Source organism: Nyctibius grandis, chromosome 21 (assembly GCF_013368605.1).
Source record: "Nyctibius grandis isolate bNycGra1 chromosome 21, bNycGra1.pri, whole genome shotgun sequence".
In the NCBI taxonomy this organism is placed as follows: domain Eukaryota; kingdom Metazoa; phylum Chordata; class Aves; order Nyctibiiformes; family Nyctibiidae; genus Nyctibius; species Nyctibius grandis.
Genome location: NC_090678.1, coordinates 8776786 through 8792932, shown reverse-complemented (window position 1 = coordinate 8792932; position 16147 = coordinate 8776786). Strand labels below are relative to the sequence as shown.

Here is a 16147-nt window from a genome sequence, read left to right as displayed (position 1 = left end):
ACAGGGTGACAGAGAACTTGCTCAGCTACGCGGCATTTCACCGTCGGTCCCACAAGGAAAGCACGCTGGACAACCGCTTCGTACTGAAGCGTCATTTATTAATCATCTGTGTCAAGCACACATCTGCTCAGCAACGGTGCGTGAGGGGATACAACAGCTGACATCTAGCCCGAAGGGAGGCACGTGGTTACAGGATCCGGCACAGCAGGAGGAAGTGTACGGAACGCTCTGGAAAAACAACCCGGGGGCAACGCGGTGCTCAGGCTACGCTGTTAGAAGGCTGGAGACCAGTGCGAGTAAAACCAGGAATACAACTAAGATCGGAGCTGACTCGCGCTTCGGCCAGGGATTTAAAAACCAGCTACCCTCCTTGCATATAATAAATAGGTGGAAGTGCAGAGAACTTTCTCTCCCCCTCACTGCTCCCACGCAGACAACAGTGGCAGGGGAAGGACAGCTATTCTTCAGTTGGCAGTGACATTGTGTCAGACCAGCTACGAAACCCAAACACCACCAAGGAACAGCAGAGCGCCAACGTGCTTCCCGTTCACACACACGCTCCAAGGAGAGGCAGCCCCTTGGACTGCCTCTTCCCGGGGAGGAGGGCCGGGTGCCTGCCCTGGCGTCCCACTGGAGCAGCACCAGCCTGCCCTGGCTGTCTCCAGAGGCTTCATCTTTCATCCCTTTCCCCCCAAAGCAGATCTCTCCCTCAAAGGCAGCCTGCGGGTTTTCACGTCTAGCTGTTGCCTAGTTAGGGCTACATAGGTCGGTGCTACACCGAGGGCTGTTGGGAGGGAGCTGTGTCAGCAGCACGGACCAAGAAACCCAGTGAGCATCAGTGGAAAGCCTCAACGCTTCTGCAACTCAAGCAGGCAGGAACTTGAGATGAGGAAAGCCAGGCCCACCCAGGCACACACCATGACAGACACCTTGAATTGAATCACCATACACACTTCAGGTACAATCTAGAGTTAAGAAACTCACAGGTTTTAGCGGGGTTGAAACTTACGCCAAGCCACCAACAGATCACTGAGACACCAGAATGAGCTTCAGCTTGATAGAAAAAGGCTTTGAAGGCAGAGGGTGAGGGATAATGCTAAAATGCTTCTGCTCCAAGGAGCTTCTAAATCTCCCTGTACCCCACAGCCTGCACAGGGAAGCCAGGGGCTGGATCCAGTGACAGGACAGAAATCAGCATCTTCCACTCCTGCCAGAAGGAAAATAAGAAAAAGCAGCTTTGGGGTTTTTGCCCAGCTCAGTGCTCAAGCCAGGTCAATGAGCATCCAGAGAGAAAAATCTGGTAGCAGGAGTTTGCATCTTGAAGATTTATTTAGCTCCTATTAAAGCAGCTGAACAAAACCCCAGCCAAACTCTGGTGGAACAGCTCTACCATGCTGCAGGAACAGGATGTAGCTCTTCTCTAAAGATTAATCCTGGCACAGCTCTTCAGTTGCAAATCCAAAGCATAATTCTGACTGACTGAAAAAGAGCTGTGCCTAAAAGATGATAGAGCAGCTCACAGTCCTAGACAAATGCATGTGAGAACTTCAACACATTTAAGTTCTGCACCTGCACCCCAGCATCGCCCTGTCCCGGTACCACTGTAGGTGACAGACCTGACACCCCGCAGCCAGGGGCACTCCCCGTGTCCCCATGTGGGCTGGCACTCAGTGGGGCAGGAGCTCTCAGGTCTGCTTCTGCCAGCTGACAGGCACACACGCAGCCAGCTTCACGCTGCTGACACGATGGCATTCAACACGTGAATTTCTGGGCCAAAGTGCTTTCACCCCTGGCTCAGCCCGCCAGAGACAGCAACAACTCAGAGCTGAGGTCAGTCAATACCTACTGAAACTCAAAGTACTTTAAACGCTGCTCTGCACATAGGAAAAACCCTCACCCAGTTAATCATCCAATTCATCTCAGACACTAAAGGTGCTTCACTGCAAGGACAGTTAAATTAAAAGCAAGGAATCACACACCCCATCTATGCAAAGCTGCTTCACAGCTATGTACACCAAAGTAGCATCATTCCCAGAAGTCTCACCAGCAAATCACACCTTAAAACTCATTGTGGGATTTTTTTTTTTTTTTCCTGGAAAACCTACCACCTCAAAGGCAACACAGAAATTCAGAGATTGGTCCTTTCTGGGGGAGTTTGGGAAGAGCCACAGTAGACAGGACTCCACCAGCAGACAGAGGAACTCAGACTCGTGAAATGCTACAGACATTGGGTCTCCTGACACCGCACACACAGCAAAAATCAAGAGGAACTTTTAAGTGCAGGATTCCAGCAAGTCCAGTGTCAGCAAGACGCAAAAAGTAAACTGCAAGGTAATTCAGGTATTATTCCAGGGAAGGTCAGAGATGGTTCAGGCAGCTGCCCGCAAGTATTTCAGCTGGAGAAAAGAATTCACAAGGGCTCTCCTCCTCACTAAAACTGGTACCGGGGCTGCAAGCCAGAACACGCTGGTCCCCCTCTTTACATACGGCTGTTCTGCGCTGTGCTGGCCAGGAGCAAAGCTCCCACCCCTGCAGGCAGAGGTTCTGCTGGGTGTGTGGGTTTGCACACCTCTGGGAAACAGCCACCGCCTACCCATGCTGGCAGCTGCCTGAGCGACCTTCTGCCTGTTCACTGAAGCCACCTGAGCAGATGGCAAGCTCTGGGGGGAGCACTGATGCTGCTCACCCAGGTTTTTCCCCACCCAAAAGCACGTAGCTGTTGTCCCTGACACTGGGAAAGACCTTCTCCTGGCCAGGCAAGTGTGATGACTGACCAAGCCCTTTCCATACAGGATCTCAGATTGCCTCAGGCCCTTTGTGTAACCTATGAAGGACCAAAAGTGTCAGTGCTTCTAATCTACAAGTCTAATGGGTTAATGCAAAACCAAAATGCACAACACAGAAAAGCAAGCGTGGGACCTACGACAAATACTTATTCTTTCTTAGGGGGCTCGCAGGGCAGGAGTCCTGCTGAGCCACAAAGAATACTGCGTGCTGTAGCACTCCTTTCCAAAAATATCACCTAAAGACACTTACATATTACAGACGATCTGGCATCAGAGCTAGGGAGCATCAGTGCCAGCACAGAGTATATGCTAGAAAGATGACTCCACACAACAGGGTTTTCACATCACCTCAGGCTACAAAGTGCTTACAGGTTGTGTTGGGACTGAGGCTGGCACTGCTCTGACGACAGGTATCCACCATCAGTCCCTGCCCACTCCAGGCATACAAGCAAGTTCAGCTCACCGCAGGCAGCGTCACCCGCACCTCACTGCCTGAGCCCGGCACGCCATGGGTGCTAGGTCAGACGGATGGCTCTGCTTGGGTCACGAGGCGGCAACAGGGCAACGCTGTAGGCTCAGCAGATCTGATTTCGCTGCCTCCCTCTGCTCTACGTGATGTGAAGACTCAGAAGTCTTCCTGGTCTAGTTTAGAGAGGATGGTGTTTCTGGTTCTTTATTTACCATAGATATCAACGAAAGGCAGGGAAGCCTTCCTCCTCCTCCTCCCCGGCACTGGAGAAGAGCACATGCATTAGAGGAAAGCTTAACAAAGAAATCCTCTCTCCAGAGCAAAGTCAAGTGCTAAGGCCAAGACTTTAAATGGTCTCATTTCAAATCACTTAAAAGCGCTTCCCAAGATCTGCTCGGCCTCCGGGGCTCCCACCGTCACCACTCCTGCCACCTGAGTGCCTGCTGGGGCAAAGCCACACACCCAATGTAAACGAGCAAGCACAACACACACACAAGCACACGCTGAAAGCCGTCCCGGCCTCCTCTGCACATCACAAAGCAGCAGTAAAGGTTTCAAAGCCCAATTAAGTCCTTTGCATCTCTCCTCCACCGATGACTCAAAAGCAGGGCTAGGAAGCTCTTTCGTACATTCAACTGTAAAACGCGTGAGGAAGAGGAGCAAGACAACTCTCCTGATTGTTGCTACTGCCTACAGCAAGTTTTGGTACAGATATCCTCTCTTATAGGCACTCAGTGGGTAAAACGTAGCCACAACAAACTTGCCATCAAAAATCTTTCCAGTCAGCATTTTTTGGGCAGCTTTGGAATCACCAGCGTTTGCATATTCAACAAAGACCTGAAAGAGAGAGAGGAGAAACAGTGCACTTGCCACTTCCAGCACAGCTTGCCACCTGCCCCCTCCCACCTCTGCAACCAGGGAAACAGTTGCCAAATTTTTCCCCTCTATCCTTGGTTGAGCCCAGAGCAGTGGAGCTAAAAAGGAAGGAGCTGCACCTCTGAACTGGAATTTCACCTCTTGCTCCTCATTTCTAAGGGCAGCATATTTGGTGAGGTGGGAGAAAGTATGATGATGCTCTACATCTTCAACGCCTCATCTCCCACCCATTGCTTCTCCCCTCCCCTTCCCTTCCGCATCCCAGCTCCCCTGCTAAAGCTGTTTGGGGACCTCGCAGGTTAGGCAACCTTACATAACCAGGAAGGAACCTGTGCTGTCCTTCAAGATAACCAGCTATTTTTAGCACTGTCATCAGCCAGGAGATTGCCAGGAGCTGAGCAGCAGTCCTGCAGCACATGCCGTGTACCTGGGAATACACTGCCTCTTCCCTCCGCTCACTTACTTGGCCTTTACCAGGATTCTCCTTTGGAATAAGCAAAGAAACCACCGGTCCGTATTTCTGACACTCCTCCCTTATGTCTTCCAGGATATCTGAGAAAGAAAATATCTGGTTGTCTTTCACTTTGCAAACTAGGATGAACCAAGAAACAAACAAAGGCCAGATGAACACATCAAGAACCTTCAGTCAACAGATAGTCTTTTCCTCTCAATTTAAAATAAACAATCGAGAGGTGCCACAGCAGAAGCTGACACTGCTTAATGGCTGCATAATGAGACGAAGTGTCTGACCTGAGGCTCAGGAACACAGACCTGTAGGCAGTGAATCCTCAACAGCAGGGCTTGGAGCACGTGGACAGTGTTTTTCCTTGCACGCAAAGCCTGGCCTTCCAGTAGATAAAACACTTGGGATTTATGAGTGCCTTTTTTTTTTTTTGTTTTTGGCGCTTGGAGGAGGGGAACTAAAGTAGCTGCCACAAACCACTCTGTGTGTGAGCAGAACCCAGCCTTCTAAACTCACATCCCAGAGCTCTCTAGCTTTTGCCACTCATGTGGATTTGAGAGCAAGCAGAAATGCAAATTCCACCAACATGCCTTGCCACCTACCATGTATAGCTTTTGCTACAGTTTAAGAACTTCAACGAGATATTTCAGTTCTCTGCTGAGATCCTGGATAAGTTCACTAGCAAACTTTTGCAGATCTCTGCTACTGGGCATGTCTCAGCAGAAGCTGAGAGCCACAAACACATTCTGAGGTCAGTGGGCATTTAACCAAAGAAGAAAATAAAAACAAACCTTTTTTTTTCTTTTTTCTTTTTTTTTTTTTTAAAATCAATCTGGGATCCTTCAAGACCTCACACTACTAGCTCTGCTTTCCATCTCAATCTTCTAGTCTATTCTCTGCTGGTGCAGTTGACCCACTTGGTACCAAATATCAGCTGAGCAGCTCCTTGTTTGCTGTTCTTCAGCCTATTTATTGCTCTTCTGCTTGCTCTCGCATCCCCAAAGCCAAACAAAACAGAGTCTATAAGATGTCATTGCTATATGGGAACTGCACAGCTTGCACCAACCTTCGTATTCTTCTTCACACTGCAGAGAAGCATCGCTTAGAACATTTAGCAGCCTCAGCACAGGCGTGGGGAGCATCACCAGATCTTCGATATGGGGAGCTGTTTGACATCCACAGAATTAGAGAAAAGAAATCAAAGCCCAAAGAAGCAAGAAAACAGGAAGCTCACTCAATATGCACTATCATACACAAGCACTTACTGCTCTTTGAGGTAGTTTTGCTTCTCTCCACCATTACCTGCACTTACAGCTTGTATTCTGTTTCCAACTTATCTTCACTTGTGTACTGAGGGACTCTTCCAAAGGGTTCAGTGCACTCTGCAATTATACTGAGGCCAGCACTTGAATTTGCTGTTAAAATTACAAAGCTAGCACAGATTAAGACTAGAGTTATGTCTACTTAGCTCATTCAGAAATTGAAGTGACCTCAAGAGCTACACTAGTTGAGCAAACTGCCCCATGTATATAGAGATGAGAGAAGATGAAAGAACTACTCTGCAACCTGCCTCTCCTGTTACTGCTACCAGACAAGCTGAAAACAGGCCAGCCAGCTTCTGTAACTCCAATTCTTAAGCTGTACGAAGGCACAAGCCTCAGCTCTCTCTAGGATATCTTTCAGTTCTTCCCTAAACACCATGTAAACCTTCCCCCCCTTCAAAATCCAACTGCAATGCACTGTTTTGAAGACCACCATACAATCTTGCAACAAAAATGGGGAAAACGACTTAGTTACTTAAACAATGCAGTGCTATAGGATAAGGCATGGCCACAAGGTGGGCGAGCAGTGATCCTGTGAGCAATTTTACAGGAGCAGAAACAAAGCCTGCTGCCATGGGGCGCACGGCTCTAGAAAACAAGCCGCTCCAGGATGGCCTGGAACAGCGTAGCATAGATATTACTGTGGAAGAAGGAAACGGTCAAGATGGACAGACTAACGTCACACTGAGAGTCACGTCCGAGATGACACCCAGTCCTCTAGAAACTCAAAGCAGCAGGGACAGTGTCACTTCTCCAGGGACAAAAGCTTGATTTCATGTTCCTGAAAGGAACTGGCATGCCAGTCATGAATTTAAGATCTGTGAGCCCAACCTGCAGTACTTGGAGAGTGTTCATGTTTTTATCTGTATTGGCAGCTACAGTAGCCAAGCACTATAGCAGTACCTCACAGTTCTCACACTTGACAGTGAGAGACAAAAGGGAAGAAATGGCTCCAGTTCTCCAGTGTGAGCCTCCTGACTATGTCTGAAAGAGATCAGGCTATTATTTCCTTGGAAATACTTTTCCAAGCTAAGCATACGATATGTATGAGGGAGTTGACACCTCTGCCAGGCATGGACAGAAGATGTTGATTTCATAGTGCAAGAGGAGATGACAGGCAAGCATACACATTATAAATCTCCTCCTGTCTGACATGGAAGAGTCCTTATGAAAAGCTTACAGGATGAAAGGCCTTATCAGTCTAGACGACACCCAGACAGTGTTCAGGGACGGCCCTTCAAAGAAAGGTGCTGCAGACAACCAGACACGTTCCAGCTCCAAGCGAACCTCCAGGACCATTCTTTCACAGGACTGCTGGCAACCAGGAGACAACATCAGATGAACCAGGGACTGAAAGAACATTTAAGTGTTGCCTCGGTCTTATATGCTGCCCCTTTTATTCAAGTCAGTCTGTCCTCCATTTCACACATCTTTTTTCAGAGAGGGAGACAAACCAAACCCTAGGACGCAGAGCCACCTGGTCTTCCTGTAACCAAGCGACAAATGCATTTCTTGCAGTGCCCTTCTGCCCTAGGAGGTACTTTCCACCCAGCCCCTCCGCTCCTCTTCAAAGCGCCAGGTGATACCAACCACACTGACAACACAGAGGGCTGCAGCCTGCAAGTAGCTCAGGAAAGAAGTTGATGAACTGGAAAGTCAGGACTTGGCTGTAAATGACAAGGAAAGCCATTCTCAGCTGTCTTTGCTCTAAACAGAACAACCGTGTCCAAGTGAAAGGCAATGACAGATCATTTTCTGACTTCCCAGGAAAGCAACAGTCAATGCTGCTTTGTGCAGACAAGCTTATGTACCAGTTTTGCAAAGAGAAGCTGCAACTAAGAAAAATTGGAGCTGCTGTATAAACTTGCAGCACTAACCACAAAAGCGCCTTCCTAGGTACAGTTAGAGGACTGTGTGTTTAAAACTAGACCAGAAAACACTGCCAATGTACTATTCCCTCTGCTCTAAAGCAGTACTGGCTGCAAGGTTCAGCTCCTTCCACGAAAGGCGGCTTTGATTACAACAGTCCCAGTTTCTGAGATGCAAGAGAAGTTTGAAAGCAGGAACGAGTTTGTTACCTTTGCCTAATACACATGAACACCAGTATCTTGACATGACCTCAAGAGGCAACATTTAGCCTTCACTGCAAGGTAAACCAAGCAGCTTAAGAAAAGCAGGGCTGAGATTCAAGGGAAAATGCTAGCCCAGCCAGAAGCTGGATGCCTGAAGCATTAATTTATGCTGCAGAAAAGCTGGACGCAAAGCTCTTCACTGGTGTTCTTGAAAGCAGACAAGCTCTGGAGAATGCTACCATCTGCTTTTGGAACAGAAAACAGGGAGGGATATGAGCCTAAACAGGGCAGTCTCAGCCCATCTTTTGCAGACAGCCTGCAACCCCCATGGGGGTCCTGGGGAAACACCACCACTTTATTAAATTGCGACAGTTACACCTGTCTGTGACCTGCCACATGTGCACCAGAAGAGACAGGCCAGTCACTGCAAAAATAGGCTCGCACCACAAGAACACACCAGGATTATTCAGCCTCTGAAGAGGAGGCAGCAGCAGATGCTACCCCCAGCCACTGCCTTAGTCGCTCACATTCCTGGCTTCTGAACTGGGAAACTCTTGGCATAAGAAAAACCATCCACTCACCATAAATAGCACTGCACCCTTCAAAAGCACGGTCACAATATTAGGTAAGTACCTTGGTTATTTCTGCCCCCTCAGATGAATGCTGCTGCCAATATACTCTTGGTCAGTTTGATCTGGGCAGAATTTACTGGGAGTCCAACCAGGGAAAAGCGACAGCCTGCAGGACTAGAGGGGCAAGGCAGCACTGAGAGCACGGGCACCGCTCTGACCTGCCTGCTGTGGTACCACAGAGGGCTGGCAAGCGCTGCAAAGAGCAAAGGAGCAGCAACACGGCCAGAAACAGAAACAACATAATTTAACTGCACTCTGTGCTCCTTCCAGTACATGCTGAGAAAGCCGCGAGCAGGGGCAACGTGCACAGCTTACCAAAGGGAATGCTGAAGAATGGGCTGCATAAAGCCTTCTCAGCAGAGGCTCGCTTTCCTTGGTCACAATGAAGCATGCTGGAAGAGAAGACACCCTTATGCTCTTGCATGTGACATTCCCGCATCGACAAATCCTACTCAGGCTGGAAGCCAGAACAGAGGAATACCCTGTCTTTGGGGTGCTTACGGTACAAAGAGAAGAGCGAGAAGCACATCTTCCAGTTCATAGCTGAAGCACACCAGAAGGATGCCCTGAAAGCATTTTGGGTACACGGTACAGTAGGCTTTCCTTCTCAACGTCTCTCAGCACCAAATGATGCAAGTTGCTCACTTACAAGTTCACAAAGAACAGGGTATGTTCCAGCTCTGCCTCCCCAAGCCATTCAGCCCATGTCTCAGGCACACATGCAGTCTCATGAAAGTGATCACACTCTGAGGAGCTCCCACATCTTTCCACAAATGGGATTTAAAGCAGCTAACAGCCCAGGGCTTGCCTGAGAACATCCCCTACTCGGCTTTACCAGTGGCTCCCGATGCTATTTCTGCCAAGTTGTGTCCTCATTCACTCTGTAGCCTCAGAGCAGAGTCACAGGACAGCAAACACAATCCCCTTAGCAGGCCTCTCAGTAGAGAGCTGCCACAAGTAAATTTGAATCCTGACAGCAGCGGAGAAGCAGCACTGTCTGCCCCCCTCCCTTATTTCTGACAACACTCCCCTAAAGCAGCAAAGTCTCCCGTTTTCTCCAAATATACCCTCACTGACAGGAAGTGCAAAGCACTGAAACAGCAAATGATGAACATCATGATTGATATTATGTGCTTACTCCAAACTGTGCCAAAATCAGAGGAGCTGAAGCATCTCTGCTAATGCTTGCACTTGTTACTAGCACAGTGGCAGGGAGATTTTTTTTAAAAGAAAAAAAAGTGTTAGATATGGGCTCTAAGTTACCAAAAGCAAGGAATGAGGCTTTACAGAGCACATCTTTAAGGAGCAGTTAGTAAATAGGACAAGATACCTTTTGATAAGGTCTCTGAGGTGATAAGCTGGAATGGCTGAATTAACCACCCCTTCACTGGCAAATATGCGATCAATGATGGCAGAACTGTTTGTCTGGAAAGAAAAAGAAACAGTGCTTAGAAAGAAAAGACCAGTGCAAAGCTTGCAACAACCCATCATTTTCTGGACTGGACGCAGAGGGCTCTGGTACTGTGGTGTTTTGTGAGAGATCCCCAATGCTCCCGCCTCACATGTTAAACAGCAGGCCCACGTCAGATGAAGTTTTTCCCATTTGCTGGCGTGAAAGCTGGAAATTTAAATGCACAGGCAAATTTGCTGTTACTGTTGACGTTATGATGGTGAAAGGATACTCTTAATGGAAAGAGGAACACAAAACAAAATTATGTCATGCAGAACAGAGGACAGAATCAGGCTCCGGGCTCACAACACAGAGCCTTCCTCTGGTTTTCTCAGGATATAGACTTATGAGAAGATCCCCAAAGTAGAGCTAACGTTGGGCCAAAACCAGCATATAATTCCTCTGTCATTGTGCCGCTGAACTAGCTGGCAGCCATCGGCCATCCATTTTGTTCTTCCTTCTGAGCCACACTACTGCCAGTGTAACTCGCCTCCCAAATCCTGGCAAGACACAGGCTCCACACACAGACTCCTGGAGCCCTCAGTAACGTGAACATAGACAGCATTCAGACAGGCCAGTCCCACAGGGCAGGCGGGTCTTTAAGGCTCTGGAACCTTAATTCTCAAGGCAATAGGATTAGAGAAACATCCTGGAAACACTCTTTAGTTGCCAGGTGCTACCTCACAAATCCAGGTTACGAACAAGAAGCGGGAGGACTGGTTTAGTGCAAGCCAAGAATGCCCGCAGCACCTCTCACTCACCTTCCATTCCTGAGATTGGACTGTATGTTTCAGTTTCATTCCTGAGAACATTTCCAGTAAAACAATTCCCAGACTCCACAGATCCACAGCAGACGTACACTCTGTCTCACTCTGGAGCCCTGCCTGCGCCAGGCAGTTCTGCAGTTCTGCCTCTGGAGCCCGATACCCGTCTGTTTGAATATATTTCACATCCTATGGAAGATCAAACACACACAAAAAGTTAATTTTCCAGATTCAGCTTCTCCACTCTATCCTTAAATCAGTTCACAGAGGCCCTTCCAAATGGGTCACCAAACTACTGTTGCTAAATTGACAGAAAGCCAGCAGTTGTGTTAGGCAGGCAGTTCAACTCCCTGTACTGTTGTGTTGATGAGTTAAAAAACAAGACTGGAAGAGAAAACATCTCCCAGCAAAACAGCAGGCATCCCACCAACATCTGATCTCTCGAAAGACAGCACTGCTGGGAGGAAGAGGCTGGATGTCACTGCAGACTGGCCCATTAACCTCTCACAAGTGCAGAAGACGCTAGAAGTTTCAGGATAAGGGTCGAACACCCACAACGTGCTCCCATGTCAGCTGCATCAGAGCACAAACAGCCTGGTCTGAACAGTGAGGGTCAGTAACAGCTGCCACTATTCAAGTACTGATGTTCGCTGGAACAAAACGTTGAAACAACAAAGCAGGCGCCTAACGCTCAGCAGGAAATTATCAAAGGCACTTCCCACACACCTCTTCCTTCCCCACCCTGCAGCCAGAAGTGCTGCAGCAATCAATACCTGCCCAGCTGCCGTGGCTGGCAGAGTAAAATAAAATGCCCACACGCTGCCTGCTTGAAAGAAAACAGGAAATTATAGAATGGCACAAGTGCTGGCTGGAGGGGCTCCTCTGAAGGTCTCCAGCCCAGCCTCCTGCTCACAGACGATACCCAATCAGTCAGCTGTGGCTTTGCCCAGCCAAGTCTTCTGCGTGTCCAAAGACAAACTGCATGCTGTGTCTTTTTAACACGGAAGGGCTCGTTTTAGACACACTGATGCGACGCAAGGAATGACAGAAGAAGATGCAAGCCTACTTCCTGGATAAGGCACTGGATTGGGAATTCTTACCAGGGGAATATATTCAATCCAAAATTAGCTGGTTCTCTGATTGAAAATAAAGTTTACAAAAGACATTTTCAGGCAACGGAACTCTGTTAAAAAAAAATTTGATATGCAAATTGCTCATCAGCGTCCCTCCTCCTATCAGCAAAGAGCAGAACCTCTGGCATGGCAAAAGCAGCAGTTTAGCAGCCCCAGCAAACAACACTTAGAGAAAACACTGAGGTCAATGCCACCAGCAGAAGAGCGAGATGGAATTTCACTCCTACCATCTAAAGCATTTTGAGAGATTTAAGTGCTTTAGATCTTGCTCTGTGTACAGCCATTCTCTGTTAAACAGTAACGGCAGGAAAAGTTATGCAAGGGTAAGCTCGGCAGAGCTGTCACAAATAAAAGTAGTATAGTCTGACTCAGATAAGGAAATCATGCACGTATGCTGCTGTCTAAGGCAGAGGTGGTGAGGGGAAGCTGATACCCGGTGCACATTCAAAGCAGGGTCAGAAGCTTCACCCGTATAGCCAGCATATCTCCGAGAACAGGCAAAGGAATCTCAGCCCAAAGCAAGCAGATTGGAAGGAACCATAGCAGCAAATAAAACACCTGATCAACTATTATGAGGCAACTCACAGAGCAAGCAGCAAAACACAGACCTCAAGGAAGAAAAAAAAAAAAAAGCTATCTGCATTAGACACAGGACACTGGGAGAATGTTTTTTTGCTGATAGACAGGAACAGATAACCAGCACAAACCAGCGTTCAGCCAAGAACGTGGGAGAACTGAAGAACAACATGGAGGAGTTAAGAAGTACAAACATTAAAAAGAGCTCCTGTACCAAAGAATTCAGACAGGTCACCCACACAGTCCTCTGACACTCACAGGTCAGTGGGCTGTACTGTCAATACCAGGTAAACCAGTAAAAATTTACCAGTACAAATTTAAAACCTCTAAATCATAGAGTGCATGGAGTAGGGACAAGCCAGGACACTGTCTGCACAGAAAAATCATAGCTCATTTACTAGACCTACTGCTCATCACCCAGTGATTAAATTAAATTTGCTAAGAGCCTACCTGATGAAAAAGCTTTACTGATACCCCTCACAGGTGGCTACTAAGAGAGGGAGGGAGGGGTGAGAGGAAGCTCTACCAAGCCAACAGCAGAACCTCCGGAGGCTCTCTGCTTTCATCAGAGGCCGTGGAAGAGAATAAAAAGCGCAAGGACAAACTTACAAAACCCAGTATCACCGAAAGAACAAAAGTGACAGCATGAAGAGGGAGTGAAAGCCCATCAAACAGGAAACGCAGAGCAGAACAGGCAGAGATCTGTCCGTGTCAGTAAAGAATGGACACTACCTACCCACAACCAGAGCATGGGCTTTTGTCAACACAATGACACGGGAGAGAAACATCCAGACTTCCTGAAAAAGGGAAGCTGCTGAAGATGAGATGAAAGTAAAGACAAGCACAAGGACACCGCCAGAGATAATGCAGTTGTCTGGGGAGGCTGATGGTGAAGCCTGCATTATTACTACATATGATAAGGGATGATAAAAGGAAATTCTACAGATCTGGGTGCTCCCACTCATCTGACCACATGAAAACTAGCAAACTTCCCTGGAAGCTGAGGCATCACTTTTTTTCAGTACATCATTAGCTTTGGAATTCGTGGTCATGTGTAGCACAAAGGCTAAGACATGAACAGAAACCAGAGACATGCAAGGAGAATGTGAACACGAGCTTCTGTTTCTGGGGCCAGACAGCATTTTAACCTTTTCCAGGAAACCCTCAGCACCAGTTCAGCTACTACGCTGATCAGGTCACGTTGACTCCTACACTCACGAGCTGAAAGCATCACGGACCCACGCAACTCAACACAGAGTCAACCGCTTTGAAAGCGGCACATTCCAAACCTGATTCCCCTCTTTGAAGCTAAGTCCAAAGTCAATGAGCTTAAAGCACTCCTCCTCTGCGCTCCACAGGATGTTGCGTGGCTTGAGGTCTGCGTGCACGTAGCCTTTGTGGTGCAGGAAGGCCAGAGCTTCGAGAACATCTCGGGCGCAGTGCTGGATCATCCACATGGAGCAGCCCTGGTTGCTCGAGTGCAGCAGCAGCTCGGACACGCTGATGTCCAGCAGCTCCAGCAGCAGACAGCGAGACGGGCCGTTGGCAGAGTAGTGGTTGGTGAACACGCCGTATAGCGTCACTACGGGGAGACGCATTGACAGGCATTGGTAACAAGCGATTACATGGCCATCACGCTCCACCGCTCTCCACCACTGCCACAAAGGCTGGAGGACGCAGCTCATCTGTTTTACAAAGTGTGATGTTCAGAGAGATGGAGAACCAAACTTCCGAGGGCAGCAGCAGAGGAAAACCAGCCACGTCACCCCTCCAGGCTTCAGTGGACGGGCTGGTCTCACAATGCCCTGCCAGGCTATGCTAAAGCCACAGGGCTGGACGCTCCTGCTCGGGACCACCTCTGGGACATGGATAAGCAGGTCCCAGTGGGTAAAATGGAGGCAGCGTCACTCTTTTTGGGACATCTGCCAATCTCTTCCTGTGTGTGTCTAGGTGTATTACAGCATTAACAAGCATTTCACACAGACAAAAAATCAGCATCGGGAAAACCTGGTGGCTTCCAGCAGCTGCCTCTGACGCACGGGCTCCCTCCCTTCCCAAGGCCATTGCCACCCACGCGGGCAGCCCGGGGCTCCTGCCAGAGCCAAGCAGGCTGGCGGGCTGACCCTGCCCCCGAGGCAGCGGGGCTCCTGCCGGGGCGGCTCAAGCAGCCCTGCCCTACAGAGGACTCAGGGCTGCCCTGCCTGGGGCGACCGACTCTGCCGACCCAAAGGGTGACACCCACCCTGGGGAGGTGACCTGCAGGCCCCCAGCCCGGGGAAGGGGTGGGGTACCCAGGAGCCTGCCCCAGGCGGGGGGCACCAGGAAGCAGCCACCGTAGGGATGCTGCTTTGGGGTGTCCAGGCTCGGGGCCCTCAAACCTGCCCGCCCAGGGGTGCCAATCCGAGGGGCACGTTGGTCTGGGGGTCCCCAGCCCTGCCTGTGGGGGTCAGGGTGGGGGCGAGGGAACCCACACTCCCGAAGGGGTTGGGGGCTCCCCTCCCTGGTCCGGGGCGATGGTTTGGAGACACCAGTTTGCCCGGGGGCGGGGGGCTCCCTTGGAGGGGGGGTCCCGGGGATCGGGGGTGCCTGCGGGGGCCCTCCGCGAAGGGGGGGGCTGGGGAGCGGGGGGTCACCGGGGGTGCCCAGGCTGGCGGGCGGGGCGCGGGTGCCGGGGTGCCGTTACCGATGTTGCGGTGCCCGCGGAGGTGCTCGAGCGCGGCGCGCTCCTTGCGGAAGCCGTACTCGGCGCAGTCGGCGGCGGGCGGGCGGGCGCCGGGGCGGCGCGCGGGGCCGGGCCGCGGCGGGGGCGGCACGAACTCCTTCACGGCGCCGGGGGGGGCCCGCGGGTCCCCGCAGCAGCGCACCCGGTAGACGGAGGCCGAGGAGCCGCTGCCCAGCGGCGCCTGCACCTCCCACAGCCGGCCCAGCGCCTCCAGCAGCGGCGCCGCGCCCCACACGCACCCCGACATGGCGCCGTCCCGCCTCACATCGCCCCCCCGCCGCTGCCGCTGCCCCGCCGCCGCCGCGCGACCGCCACCAGCCCCGGACCCGGCCGCCGCCGCGCTCCGGCCGCCATGACACCGGAAACGGGGCGGGACGGCGGCGGCACCGCCCGGCGGCACCGCCCCTCCCGCGGGCCGGGGCGGAGCCGGCACGGGGCGGGGCTCGCGCGGGGCGCCCGCCGCCTCAGCGCCTTCGGGGGTCCCGTCCCCTCAGCACCCCCGGGGGTCCCATCCCTCAGCCTGGGGGTCCCGTCCCTCAGCACCCCCGGGGGTCCCGTCCCCTCAGCCTGGGCACCACTGGGTCCCGTCGCCTCAGCGCCAAGCACAGCAGGGCGGCCATGTCACCCCCGAAGCCTGGGCACCGCGAAACTCCCCCCATGTCCCCCCGCTCCCCGTGGCCGTGCCACCGGGCCTGGCTCCCGGGATGGGGGTGCCCTTTGCAGGTGTCACGCCTTCGGCAGCGCTTTTTGGGGATATTTCCCTTAATCCCGTGGCTTTAACACACCAGACCCCATCGACCCCTGTGGGATCACCCCGGCAAGCCTGGGGCTGGTGGGTGCCTTTCCCCAGCACCCCTCAGCTGCACGGGGCTGCCGGGGCCG

At 51.1% G+C, this 16147-nt stretch overlaps 1 protein-coding gene across 2 annotated transcripts; it reads right to left on the bottom strand.

Moving 5' to 3' along the window:
- Positions 1–77: 77 nt before the first annotated feature.
- UHMK1 (U2AF homology motif kinase 1) lies at positions 78–15593 on the bottom strand. 2 transcript variants are annotated; one of them, XM_068416989.1, is made up of 10 exons: positions 15227–15593; positions 13833–14125; positions 10832–11023; positions 9951–10045; positions 8936–9012; positions 5661–5759; positions 4595–4683; positions 4020–4092; positions 1010–1207; positions 78–228 (listed from the first exon to the last, which is right to left on the bottom strand). In XM_068416989.1, the coding sequence occupies exons 1-9, from the start codon at positions 15510–15512 to the stop codon at positions 1050–1052; spliced, it is 1362 nt and encodes a 453-aa protein (XP_068273090.1). In that variant the 5' UTR covers positions 15513–15593; the 3' UTR covers positions 78–228; positions 1010–1049. The 2 variants fall into 2 exon arrangements, with proteins under 2 accessions (XP_068273090.1, XP_068273088.1); XM_068416987.1 differs by having other exon boundaries at positions 78–1207.
- Positions 15594–16147: the final 554 nt, after the last annotated feature.

Coding starts and splice junctions, on each gene's coding strand:
- UHMK1 (XM_068416987.1), bottom strand. CDS start 15,512: ATGTCGGGGTGCGTGTGGGGCGCGGCGCCGCTGCTGGAGGCGCTGGGC. Junction 10,046..10,831: donor TCCAATCTCAGGAATGGAAG/GTGAGTGAGAGG, acceptor TTTTCTTTCCAG/ACAAACAGTTCTGCCATCAT. Junction 4,684..5,660: donor GTGTGAAGAAGAATACGAAG/GTTGGTGCAAGC, acceptor TTTCTTTCTCAG/ATATCCTGGAAGACATAAGG.